Source organism: Oryx dammah, unplaced genomic scaffold (assembly GCF_014754425.2).
Source record: "Oryx dammah isolate SB20612 unplaced genomic scaffold, SCBI_Odam_1.1 HiC_scaffold_12, whole genome shotgun sequence".
NCBI lineage: Eukaryota > Metazoa > Chordata > Mammalia > Artiodactyla > Bovidae > Oryx > Oryx dammah.
The window spans coordinates 29,449,820-29,462,160 of NW_024070196.1; the positions used below are offsets into that span (position 1 = coordinate 29,449,820).

Here is a 12,341-nt window from a genome sequence, read left to right on the forward strand (position 1 = left end):
TACAAGGTAAGTGACTCATAAATCCCATACTGTGACTTTAGTAAAGGTCTTCAAAATAAGTAAAATACTTTAAATATGGATCAGGGAACAATTCTTTCTAGTCTCCTGACAAGAATACTGATACTATTCTAGGCTCTCTTGTGGGCCCGGCTTTGGCTGAAAAGAGGTTCTTATCTGGATCACCAGAAACACCAATACACAAGCCAGAACCATCCCCAAAGTGAAGGAAAGTGTGTCACAGGGCTGAAGAATTCCTCACTTGCAATTCAGTTAGAACTCCAGGTTCTAACAAAAAAATCATGACTACAAGTCCAGAAATATTTTGCTACATTTCCTATGTTTCTATCTCTGGTAGTAAACTTTATGGCAAAAATTTTATGGATGGAATTCTGGTACTTTATTAAGTGAGTGACAGTAAATCCTGGTTTGGCTAGGAAAAACGTAAGTTTAATTCTGATATTATAGCATAATTAATATCCTCTTTCCCTCTCATGAATCTCTTAGTTTATAGGATAAATCACATAGGCTTCCAACGAAAAAGATTATTGTACTAATTTAACACTCCCCTAAGTTTGCACCTATTCTGGACTCTGAACCATAAAGGGCATCTGTCTGCTCCTATATCATTATTCTTGAGGTTGCAAATTAGGAAAATAGAAAGCTGGCAGATCTAGGTTACAGAAGGCCCTCTGGTATTAAGAAATGAAAGAAAATATATCTACTTCATTCATTTACAAGGCCCAGAAATCTTGCCAAAAGTCAACTAGCTAGATAGTAGCTAGTCTGGTCTAGAACGCAAGTTGTGCATTTCTACTCCACAAACTCTTATCTAAGTTACCTAGACAGAGTTTTTCAATTTCGAATAGAAGTTGCATAGAAGTACAGAGTCAGTGTTGAGAACAGACTACAAAGTTACTACAGCACTCTAAGTATAAAGAACAGTATTCCTGCAGGTACTGAATAGATTCCAAGAACAGAAATGTTGCCTACAGAGAAACATCAGCAAAATTAAAGTCCCTATGAACCACACCTGGTTCATCAGCAGATGCTTAATCTGCAACAAAGACTAAGGTCCCTAATGAAGGCACCTGCAGGCTAATTATATTAAACTGTTAAATATTTTAGCAAGGTAATCTCCAATTAAAATTTGAGTCTTAAAACCTGTCAAATTAATTGTAAAATCAAGGGTTTTTTTTTTTTTTTGGTAGATCACTGACTATAATGTATAATATGTGTAAGTCTCAAAGTAGGGAGGTGAGACAGACATTAAGATTCACTAAAGTTTTCGATTTAAGACTTTTGTTCTCTTCACTTAGTAACAGTGGTAAACAAATAGAGCTTTGCAGCTAGGAGAGAATGGTGGCAAGTTTAAATTTAGAAAAAAAATTTTGAGTAGATTTTTTTGTGTTAAGGTTTATCAAATGATAATTTAAAGACCATCAAACCTCTGATGTAAAATAACTGTTTTACTTTAAACTATTTGTTTAAAGTTCTGCAGCATTAAAAAATGATTACTACTGTGCAAACCAACTAACACTTATCTCCCTCTATTGGAGTTCCTTAGAAGAAATGTTACTATAGCTGCAATATGTGTCTATAACTATCACCTTATATTTGACCATTCCTTAGTCTCATTTGATCCTCACAACCCTTTAAACACGCTTGAATTGTCCCTGTTTCACTGTTAACCTTTAAGAAAAGCAAACACTTGTAAGTAAACAGCTGTAATTTCTATATGAAAAGTTTAACTTACTACAACTTTTAATTAGACAGCAAAACTAGTTTGTCTTCGTTTTATTTAGGATATCTATTTACCTTAAAAAAAAAAAACCTGAAGTTGTTATAACCAAAATAAATCTCTAGGGAACACAGAAAATTGGTCAGCATCAAATTCAGTGGCACAATCTTACCTCCTCTAGGAAGGAGAGGTAACTGAATGTTTGTTGTTATATAGTCGCTAAGTTGTATCCGACTCTTTGCGACCCATGGACTGCAGCCAATCAGGCTCCTCTGTCCATGAGATTTCCCAGGCAAGAATACTGGAGTGGGTTGTCATTTCCTTCTCCAGGGGATCTTTCCGGCCCAGGGATCCAACAGGCATACCCTACATTGGCAGAAGGATTCTTTACCGTTGAACCACAAGACTACTATGACTACTATTCACCTAATAAGCAATTCACTCTCTGGTCAACTACCCTACTTCGGCAATTTTCCACCACAATTATAAACTCAAAACTTTTTACTAACAACTGCAGTACAGTGTCTCATTTTTAATATGACTTAGCACCGTTTAGAAAACCCTGACAATTTTCAGCTTATCAATTATTTCATACTAAAAAATTCACAACCGCGCTTCATTTATAAATAAATCCCCCGTCCGACTTGCTTCACCTCTTCTCAAAAAGTCTACAGAAACTTCTGTAGGATGAACTGAACATCTACCTCAAGTCAGCTTCCCCAAGTCACTACCACGTGGGGGCAAGACAAAACTGAGGCAGTGCCAGCGGAGTGGCTCAGCTCCATCGCTCCCGCCGTGCCCCCACTAGTCAAGGAGAACCCGAGGTCCCACCTCTTCCTGTCGTTCCCTTCCCAGATGTCCATTTATGTAAATAGGCAGAATGAATGACACCTTGGAACGAAACACCTCCGACTGACAGGGCAAGGAGCCCTGCCCTGCCCCTCCCCCAGCTCCGCGGAGCCTTGGTCGCCACTAGTCGCCCCTGCACACACCCTCCCGGTGCCCACCGCAGAGAAGCCACAGACCTGCCTCCAAGGTTTCCAGTGGGGGCAACGGCAGAGGCCCCGTCCCGGCAGGGGACAGGTGCTGGGGAGGCTTTCTGGTCCAGGGATTCTCCTTCGGCGGCGGCGGCGGCTGCAGCTTTTTCTCAGAGCTGGCCGCTGCCTCCTCCTCCCGGGCGTTCTCGGCCGGCGGGTCCCGCGGCAGCGGTCGCGGCGGCTCCCCGCCAAAGGGGCCCCCTGGCCAGCGCGCCTTGTGCGCCAGGTGCAGCGCCAGGGGCTTCACAGGCACGGCCGCCTGAGGCACGGTGTGTCCCAGCACCGGCGCCGGCGACGGCTCACCCCACGCCCCCGCGCTGGTGGCGGTCGCGGCCCTCTCCTCTCTCGCCGCCTCCTTGCCCTCCCGTTCGAGCGGGGGTAGCTGCTCGGCCTGCCGGCTCGCCGCGGCCGCCAGCGACTCCCTCTCAGCTGCTGCCGCGGAGGGCTCCTCCCGAGGGTGAGCGGCGGGCACTGGAACGCAAGCAGACATGGTCCCCCTGCCCCAGCCACCCCAGCCAGGGGGGGGCCGGGGCAAGGGAGCCCGGCTGCCCGTCGCTCCGCCGGGACACCGACTGGCTCCGGCCTGAGGAAGAGAACCCGAGAACCCGGCCGCCGCCGCCACGGCCGCCCGCGTCGGGTGAGGAGGCCGTGCAGCTCTCGGCGTGCCGCCCCTCCCCGCGTCGAACGGGGCGCTAACTGCCCGTCGGCCCAGCCTGCCTCAGCGGCGCTAGCCCCGAGCCTGCCAACACGCGCCGGGCGTCGCAGCCGCAGCCGCGTGCCCTCACCCGGCGCGGGCTGAGGCAGAAACACTGCAAGCCGACGCTTGAGGACCTCTAGCAGAATCAGAGAGGCGCGCGCTACCTCAGCCGGTAACTGCTCGCGGGGGCGGAGGCGGGGCCGGGAAAGGGGGCGGCCCGAGAGGACGGAGCGGGGGCGGGGCCTCCCGGAGGAGCGTGACGTGGCTACTCACCGGCTCCGGACCTCGCCAGGCCGCCGCCCGCGGTGGGTGACTGACGAGCCCGCCTGGGTGCCGCCCTGCTTGAGGGCCGGCCCCGCCCCAGCGGCCAGCTGAGGGGAAAGGAGGGCGAACAGGGGGATTCCCCGGCTCCTGGGCCCCGGCGGCCCTTGCTACGGGCACAGGGGCGGGGCGCGCACCAGGCCTCTGTGACTCGCAACGGGCTTGCGCCTCGCTCGGCCGGCTATGAGGGAGGGGCGGGGCGCCCGACGCACGTGGCTCTGGGCAGCCGGGGGCTGGGGTCTCTTTGCCTCGGGCCCTGAAGACCAGTTCCCTCGGGGCGAAGTGGGTAATCTGGGCGGCCGACCCCGGGCGGCTCCCGAATGGGCTTTAGGGTCCCTCCTCCACCACTGGGCCAATTTGCTCCCCGCGTCCGTCGCTTCGCCGGGTGAAAAGATTTCCCCCGGCGTTTTCGGGCACTGTGGTCACCTGTGATCTTGAGTCACGTCAAAAATAAAAAAACAGTGTAATCTATAGGTAACTTTAAGAAACCTTTGCCCCGGGACCAGAATTAGTGCATTTCCCCGCCCTTATTCCCACCCACAATCCGAAATTTTTTAAGTGCTTAGGAGTAAAACATAATACTAAGCCGGCTTAAAAAAAGAAAAAAAAGTTACAGGTTTTGTCTGTCTTTTAAAAAAAATTTTAAAAGTGTTTCAGGTGTACAGCAGAGGGGTTCAGTTATATATATTCTTTTTCAAATTATTTTCCGTTATAGCTTGTTACAAGATATGGAATATAGTTCCCTGTGCTATATGTTAGGTTCTTGTTTGTTTATTTGGGGTTGTGTTAGGTCTGTCTTGCTGCGAGCGGTACTACTTTTCTAGTTCCAGGGGTCAGGTTTCTCACCTCATGGCTTCTCTTGTTGCAGGAGCACAGGCTCTAGGGCTCCAGGGCTTCGGTAGTTGCGGATCCGACACTAAGGCACAGGCTCAGTAGTTGTGGACCATGGGTTTAGTTGCTGGGCATTTGTGGGATCTTCCCTGACCAGGGATCTAACACATGTCATCTGCATTAACTGGCAGATTCTTTATAGGTGAGCCACCAGGGAAGCACTGTTTGTTTCTATTCAAGGTTTTGTTTTGTTTTGCTTTGTAGAGAACCGTTCTTTATGACAACCTGTAGTTCAAATACTTTTTCATGGAATGGATATATGTTCAGTTCAGTTCCGTCGCTCAGTCGTGTCTGACTCTTTGCGACCCCATGAATCGAGGCGCCAGGCCTCCCTGTCCACCAACTCCCAGAGTTTACTCAAACTCATGTCCATCGAGTTGGTGATGCCATCCAGCCATCTCATCCTCTGTCGTCCTCTTCTCCTCCTTCCTCCAATCCCTCCCAGCATCAGAGTCTTTTCCATTGAGTCTCCTTGGACTGCAAAGAGATCCAACCAGTGCATTCTATCAGTCCTGGGTGTTCTTTGGAAGGACTGATGCTAAAGCTGAAACTCCAATACTTTGGCCACCTCATGTGAAGAGTTGACTCATTGGAAAAGACTCTGATGCTGGGAGGGATTGGGGGCAGGAGGAGAAGGGGATGACAGAGGATGAGATGGCTGGATGGCATCACCGACTGGATGGAATGAGTTTGGGTGAACTCTGGGAGTTGGTGATGGACAGGGAGGCCTGGCGTGCTGCAATTCATGGGGTCGCAAAGAGTTAGACATGACTGAGGGACTGAACTGAAGCAACCTTATAAACCTTTTTCCAGTCATTGTTCTTTAGTTGGTAAGTCGTGTTTGACTCTTTCGTGACCCCATGGCCTGTAGCCAGCCATGTTCTTCTGTGTATGGGATTTCCTAGGCAAGAATACTGGAGTGGGTTACCATTTCCTTCTCCAGGGACTCTTCCCGACCCCAGGATCGAACCCGCATCTCTTGCATGGCAGGTGGATTCTTTACCTTTGAGCTATCAGGGAAGCCCGTTTCCAATTAAACAAGTCATTGTACGTCCACCTTAAAGTGTGTTTCCAGAGAGGCACCATCTTTACTGGGCTTCCCAGGTGGTGCTAGCAGTAAAGAACCTGCTTGCCAATGCAGGGGATGTCAGAGAGAGATATAGGTTGGATCTCTGGGTCAGGAGGATCCCCTGGAGGAGGAAATAGCAACCCACTTCAGTATTCTTGTCTGGAGACTCCCATGGACAGAGGAGCCTGGCAGGCTACACTCCATAGGGTCACAAAGAGTCGGACAGGACTGAAGCAACTTAGCACGCACCATCTTCACTTAACTCTTATTGGTGAAGCCTTATGCTTTTACCTATCAACTAGGTGATCTTCCTGTTATAATCAGCCTTTTGGAATTTCCCCAGGTACTTCTTCAGTCTCTTTTACAAAAGCCTGTTAAAATGGTATCTGTTCTCAGTTTAGTCGCTCAGTCAGATCCAACTCTTTGCAGCCCTATGGACTGCTGCAAACCAGGCTTCCCTGGCCTTCACCAACTCCCAGAGTTTGCTCAAACTCATGACCATCGAGTTGATGATGCCATCCAACCATCTCATCCTCTGTCATCCCTTCTCCTCCTGCCTTCATTCTTTCCCAGCATCAAGGTCTTTTCCAATGAATCAGCTCTTCACATCAGGTGGCCAAAGTATTGGAGCTTCAGATTCAGCATCAGTCCTTCCAATGAATATTCAGGACTGATTTCCTTTAGGATTGACCAGTTTGATCTCCTTGTAGTCCAAAGGACTCTGAAGTCTTCTCCAACCACAGTTTGAAAGCATCAATTCTTTGGCGCTCACCCTTCTTTATGTTCGAACTCTCACATCCATACATGACTACTGGAAAAACCATAGTTTTGACTAGACAGACCTTTGTCAGCAAAGTAATGTCTCTGCTTTTTAATATGCTGTCTAGATTTGTCATAGTTTTTCTTTCCAGGAGCAAGCATCTTTTAATTTTATGGCTGCAGTCACCATCTGCTCTGATTTTGAAGCCCAAGAAAATAAAGCCTATCACAGTTTCCATTGTTTCACCATCTATTTGCCATGAAGTGATGGGGCCAGGTGCCATGATCTTTGTTTTTTGAATGTTGAGTTTTAAGCAACTTCCTCACTCCTCTTTCACTTTCATCAAAAGACTCTTTACTTCTTTTTTGCTTTCTGCCATAAGGCTGGTATCATCTGCCTTTCTGAGGTTATTGATATTTCTCCCGACTATCTTGATTCTAGCTTGTGCTTCATCCAGCCCAGCATTTTTCATGATATACTCTACATATAAGTTAAATAAACAGGGTGACAATATATGGCCTTGACATACTCCTTTCCCGATTTGGAACCAGTCTGTTGTTCCATGTCCAGTTCTAATTGTTCCTAACCTGCATACAGATTTCTCATGAGGCAGATAAGGTAGTCTGGTATTCCATCTCTTTAAGAATTTTCCACAGCTTTTTGTGATCCACACAGTCAAAGGCTTTGGTGTAGTTAATAAAGCAGAAGTAGTTGTCTTTCTGGAACTCTCTTGCTTTTTCGATGATCCAACGGATGTTGGCAATTTGATCTCTGATTCCTCTGCCTTTTCTAAATCCAGCTTGAACATCTGCAATTTCTTGCTTCACATTGTGTTGAAGATAATTTTGAGCATTACTTTACTAGTGTGTGAGATGAGTGCAATTGTGCAGTAGTTTAAACATTCTTTGGCATTGCCTTTCTTTGGGGTTGGGATGAAAATGGACCTTTTCCAGTCCTCTGGCCACTGTTGAGTTTTCCAAATTTGCTGGCACATTAAGTGCAGCACTTTCACAGCATCATCTTTTGGGATTTAAAATAGCTCAACTGAAATTCTATCACCTCCACTAGCTTTGTTCGTGGTGATGCTTCCTAAGGTCCGTTTGACTTCACATTCCAGAATGTCTGGCTCTAGATGAGTGATCTGGGTCATTAAGATCTTTTTTGTATAGTTCTTCTGTGTATTCTTGCCACCTCTTCTTAATATCTTCTGCTTCTGTTAGGTCCATACCATTCCTGTTCTTTATTGTGCCCATCTTACGTGAAATTTTCCCTTGGTATCTCTAATTTTCTTGAAGAGATCTCTAGTCTTACATTCTATTGTTTTCCTCTATTTCTTTGTATTGATCACTGAGAAAGGCTTTCTTCTCTCTCCTTGCTGTTCTTTGGAACTCTGCATTCAGATGGGTATATCTTTGCTTTTCTCCTTTGCCTTTAGCATCTCTTTTCTCAGCTGTTTTACTATTTATTTAAATAGAGTGGATTAAAGATGTAGATTCAGTTGAAAAGAAGGGTATGTGGAGTGGTTCCTGAAGTTAGATTCATATGGACTACTTAACCATGGTTGGTGGTTTTGTTTGTTTGAGGTTTTGTTGTTGTTGTTTCTGAAGTAAAAAATCATAATGCTTTATTGAAGAAACACAAAAGGACTTTCTTGGCAATAAGTTGTACTTGCAAGGAGAGAACTGGAGGGTTAGTGTGTATTCAAAAGGTCTGCAAAGAACTCAAGATGATAGGGTATCTTCACTCTAGTGTATTACCACTAATGTCAGTGAAGGGAGCTGGCTATTTGTTGTCCTCTTTCTAACACATGTTACTAACTCTTGCTTCCACGTGACTGTTGGAAACAACCTCACCTATCTCCTATTTGCTCCTCCATATCTGCTCTCCACCCCTTCCCTGCTCTTATGTCAGGAAGAGCTGACTCTGCCTGGATTACACCTGTGATAATACCTTGTCCTACTTGGTATCTCTGTGGATTCAGGTAGTGGGAAGTATCTGCTGGAGATTCAAGGCCAAAAGATAGTGGGGTCATAGTCCTTATTCCCTAAGATGGATCACCAAGGGTTGACTGCAGACTCTAAGCATTCCCTTTGCCTCTAGAAGCCTAAGTGTAATAATAACCGCTAGCCCTTGAGGTGGTGCACCATCCCTTGTTGGTTTTCCCTGACTCTTACCTGCACCTCTGTAAGTAATTTAATGTATGTGTGTGCTCAGTCGTGTTTGACTCTTTGGGACGCTGTGGACTGTAACCCACTAGGCTCTGTCTGTCCCTGCGATTCTCCAGGCAAGAATACTAGAGCAAGTTGCCATTTCCTCTTCCAGGGGATCTTCCCGACCCAGAGATTGAGCCTCCTGGGGTTCCTGCATTGGCAGACAGATTCTTTACCACTGAGCCATTTGTTGGGAAGCCCTCAAATAATAATTCTCTTCAAATTATTCAGTTTGCGCTTTCCACCTGATATCTGATGGGAACCTAACTGATCTCGTTTGCCACTGCTGAACCTCTGTTAGGTTAAGTCATTTGGCCTGTCCTCTGCCAGATTCTGCCTCTGCTTCTTAGTTCAAAATAAATGAAAAAAGATTCTATTTAATTTATGTTTTGTACCCCAATCACACAGATCATTAGCCATCCCATGAATTATTTGCCCTTGGGTAGGCTCCCTATCTGGCCTGGAGAAACAAGTTATTTGGTTCAAAATACTGCCATCAAGGCAATGGGGATGGGAAAGCCAGCTACCAGTAGGAATGTGAGAGAGGTCCATCCTTTAACCAGGTTTCCTTCCCTTTTCCCTATCTTAGTGAATGTACCACCATATAACCTAGGAGTGACCCTTTCACTCCGTTAACCTCTCTCCATAATCTGTTAATTTACAAATCTCTCTCAAGCATCTGCCAAGCAGTGTTCTAGACACTCACCAAGACCAGTTGATTGTACCTCCTAAGTGTCTATCACAAAGTCTTACTTTCTCCACTGCCACCACCCTACTCTAACTGCCTTTATGCTTCTGTAATACTGTTACATTGAAGAGACTAATGCTGAAGCTCCAATACTTTGGCCACCTGATACTAAGTGTCCACTCATTGGAAAAGACCCTGATGCTGGGAAAGATTGAAGGCAAAAAGAGAAGGGAACCACAGAAGATGAGATGGTTGGATGGCATCACAGTCTTGATGGACATGAGTTTGAGAGAACTCTGACAGTGAAGGACAGGGAAGCCTGATGTGCTGCAGTCCATTGAGTTGCAAAGAGTCGGACATGAGTTAGTGACTGAACAACAATACTGTTACAACTTTTTAACTGGCCAGCCTCTCTCCCTCCACTTAGACTTATTTAATATAATTACTGTGAAGATTACATAAGATAATATGTGTAAAATGCTTACCAAGAGCTTAGCTCAATAATACTACCTATTTTTATGCTTTTAAATGCATATGCTTAACCAAGCATTAATTTTACTGCGTTACCAAGATTAGAAGTCTGATCTTTTTTTTTTTTTAATGGGAAACTGGAATCTAGAACAGAGGTATAGGATTATCTTTTCAAAAAAGAAAGAATGGGTCTGTAAGGCTCAGAAGTAATGGAATATCTAAAGTAATTATACAAACTTGATGATCACATGTTCAAATGAACCTCTAAGAGGTGAATCTTGTTTTTCCTGTTTAGAATATGTTAATATATATCTTCAAGGGACTTTCCAAAGTCCTAAATTTCAAGGAGAAGATAAAACTGAGCTCAGAGACTTTTTGTAGACTTTTTTTTTTTTTGGTTGTGCTGGGCCTTCATTAATGCGAGAGGGCTTTCTCTAGTTGCAGAGATTGGGGGCTTCTCTTGTTTGTGGAGCACAGGCTCTAACCACACAGACTTCAGTAGCTGTGGTGCATGGCTTAGTTGCTCCATGGCATGTGGTATCTTCCCGGACCAGGAATAGAAACTGTCTCTTGTGTTAGCAGGGGTATTCTTAGCCACTGGATCACCAGCCAAGTCCCCGAGAGATTTTTTTTTTTTAATTCATATATTTTTGGCTGTGCTAAGTCTTCATTGCTATGTGCAGACTTTGTCTAGCAGTGGCGAGTCGGAGCTACTCTCTAGTTGTGGTGCACCAGCTTCTCATTGTGTTGGCTTGTCTCATTGCGGAGCACAGGATTTAAGACGGGTGGATTTTAGTAGTTGTGGTGCACAGGCTTAGTTGCCCCTCTGTATGTGGGATCTTCCCAGACAAGGAATCCAACCCATGTCCCCTGCACTGGCAGGCAGATTCTTAACTGCTGGACCACTGGGGAAGTCCTGAGTTTGATTGTTTGTTTAACTACCTATAAAATAACATTTTTAAAAGAGATTCTTAAACTAGATATATTGAGCCATTATTACCTCCTATTGGAGAGCCTTAGACTCTGTTTATTGTAATAATTGCTTTAATAATGAGCTAATTCTAAGGTAAGTAGTAAATGCTTCCACTTATCTCTAACCTTCAATGTAGGGTCAATGATAATGTGCTTTGCTCCTTCTCTTCACTTAATATAACTGAGGTATTCAGTGTTAGATAAAGTGAGAATAAAAGCACCTTTAGAAAAAATTGCTTTTTTTTTTTTAACCTTATCTGTATCATACAAATAGGTGAAAACACTGTGCTTTTCATAGCTTCAAAACAAAACTAGGCTACCTTTCAGCCAGATTGCCATTCCTAAGAAAGTAGATCTCTCTACTTTTATGTCATTTTAACCCTGATGGCTCAGAGGTTAAAGCATCTGCCTCTAATGCGGGAGACCTGGGTTCGATCCCTGAGTGGGGAAGATCCCCTGGAGAAGGAAATGGCAACCCACTCCAGGATTCTTGCCTGGAGAATCCCATGGATGGAGGAGCCTGGTGGGCTGCAGTCCATGGGGTTGCAAAGAGTCGGACACGACTGAGCAACTTAACTTCACTTTAACACACCAGTTTAATGAAAGTGAAAGAGGAGAGTGAAAAAAACTGGCTTAAAACTCAACACTCAAAAAATGAAGATAATGGCATTCAGCCGCGTCACTTCATGGCAAATAGATGAAGAAACACTGTAAACAGTGACAGACTTTATTTTCTTAGGCTCCAAAATCACTGCAGATGGTGACTACAGCCATGAAATTAAGAGATGCTTGCTCCTGGGAAGAAAACCTATGACAAACCTAGACAGCATATTAAAAAGCAGAGACATTACTTTGCTGACAAAGGCCCATCTAGTTAAAGCTATGGTTTTTCCAGTAGTCATGTATGGATGTGAGAGTTGGACTGTGAAGAAAGCTGAGCACTGAAGAACTGATGCTTTTGAACTATAGTGTTGGAGAAAACTCTTGAGAATCCGTTGGAGATCAATCCAGTCAATCCTAAAGAAAATCAGTCCTGAATATTCATTGGAAGGACTGATGCTGAACCTGAAGCTCCAATACTTTGGCCACCTGATGTGAAGAACTGACTCATTGTAAAAGATCTTGAAGCTGAGAAAGATTGAAGGCAGGAGGAGAAGGTGACGACAGAGGATGAGATAGTTGGATGGCATCACCAACTCAATGGACATGAGTTTGAGCAAGCTCTGGAGTTGGTGATGGACAGGGAAGCCTCGTGTGCTGCAGTCCATGGGGTCGCAAAGAGTCAAACATGACTGAGCAACTGAACTGAACCAGAATGGGAACTTTCAAAAGTTTAAGTGTCTTGCTTGAAAACTCTCAGCCAGTTATGCCTAGAGTTGACATTCAACAACTGTCTGAACTGTCTGCCTTTCCTGCCACACTATTTACTCTTTGTGCTTTTATAATAACTTGAAATAACACAAATAATAGTAAAGTAATATTTAATC

The 12,341-nt window shown here is 45.1% G+C and overlaps 1 protein-coding gene across 4 annotated transcripts in view; it reads right to left on the bottom strand.

The window, feature by feature from the left end:
* The window catches only part of LARP1B (La ribonucleoprotein 1B), a 121,536-nt gene extending 117,912 nt beyond the window's left edge, over window positions 1-3,624 (bottom strand). Inside the window, exon 1 of one of the 4 annotated variants that reach the window (XM_040250509.1) lies at window positions 2,764-3,624. In XM_040250509.1, the coding sequence (XP_040106443.1) occupies window positions 2,764-3,265 (502 nt within the window). In that variant the 5' untranslated portion in view covers window positions 3,266-3,624. Of the gene's footprint in view, window positions 1-1,910; window positions 1,937-2,763 lie in introns of those variants that run through there. The other 3 variants (XM_040250510.1, XM_040250511.1, XM_040250512.1) reach the window with 3 other exon arrangements.
* Between the last annotated feature and the right edge of the window lie 8,717 nt (window positions 3,625-12,341).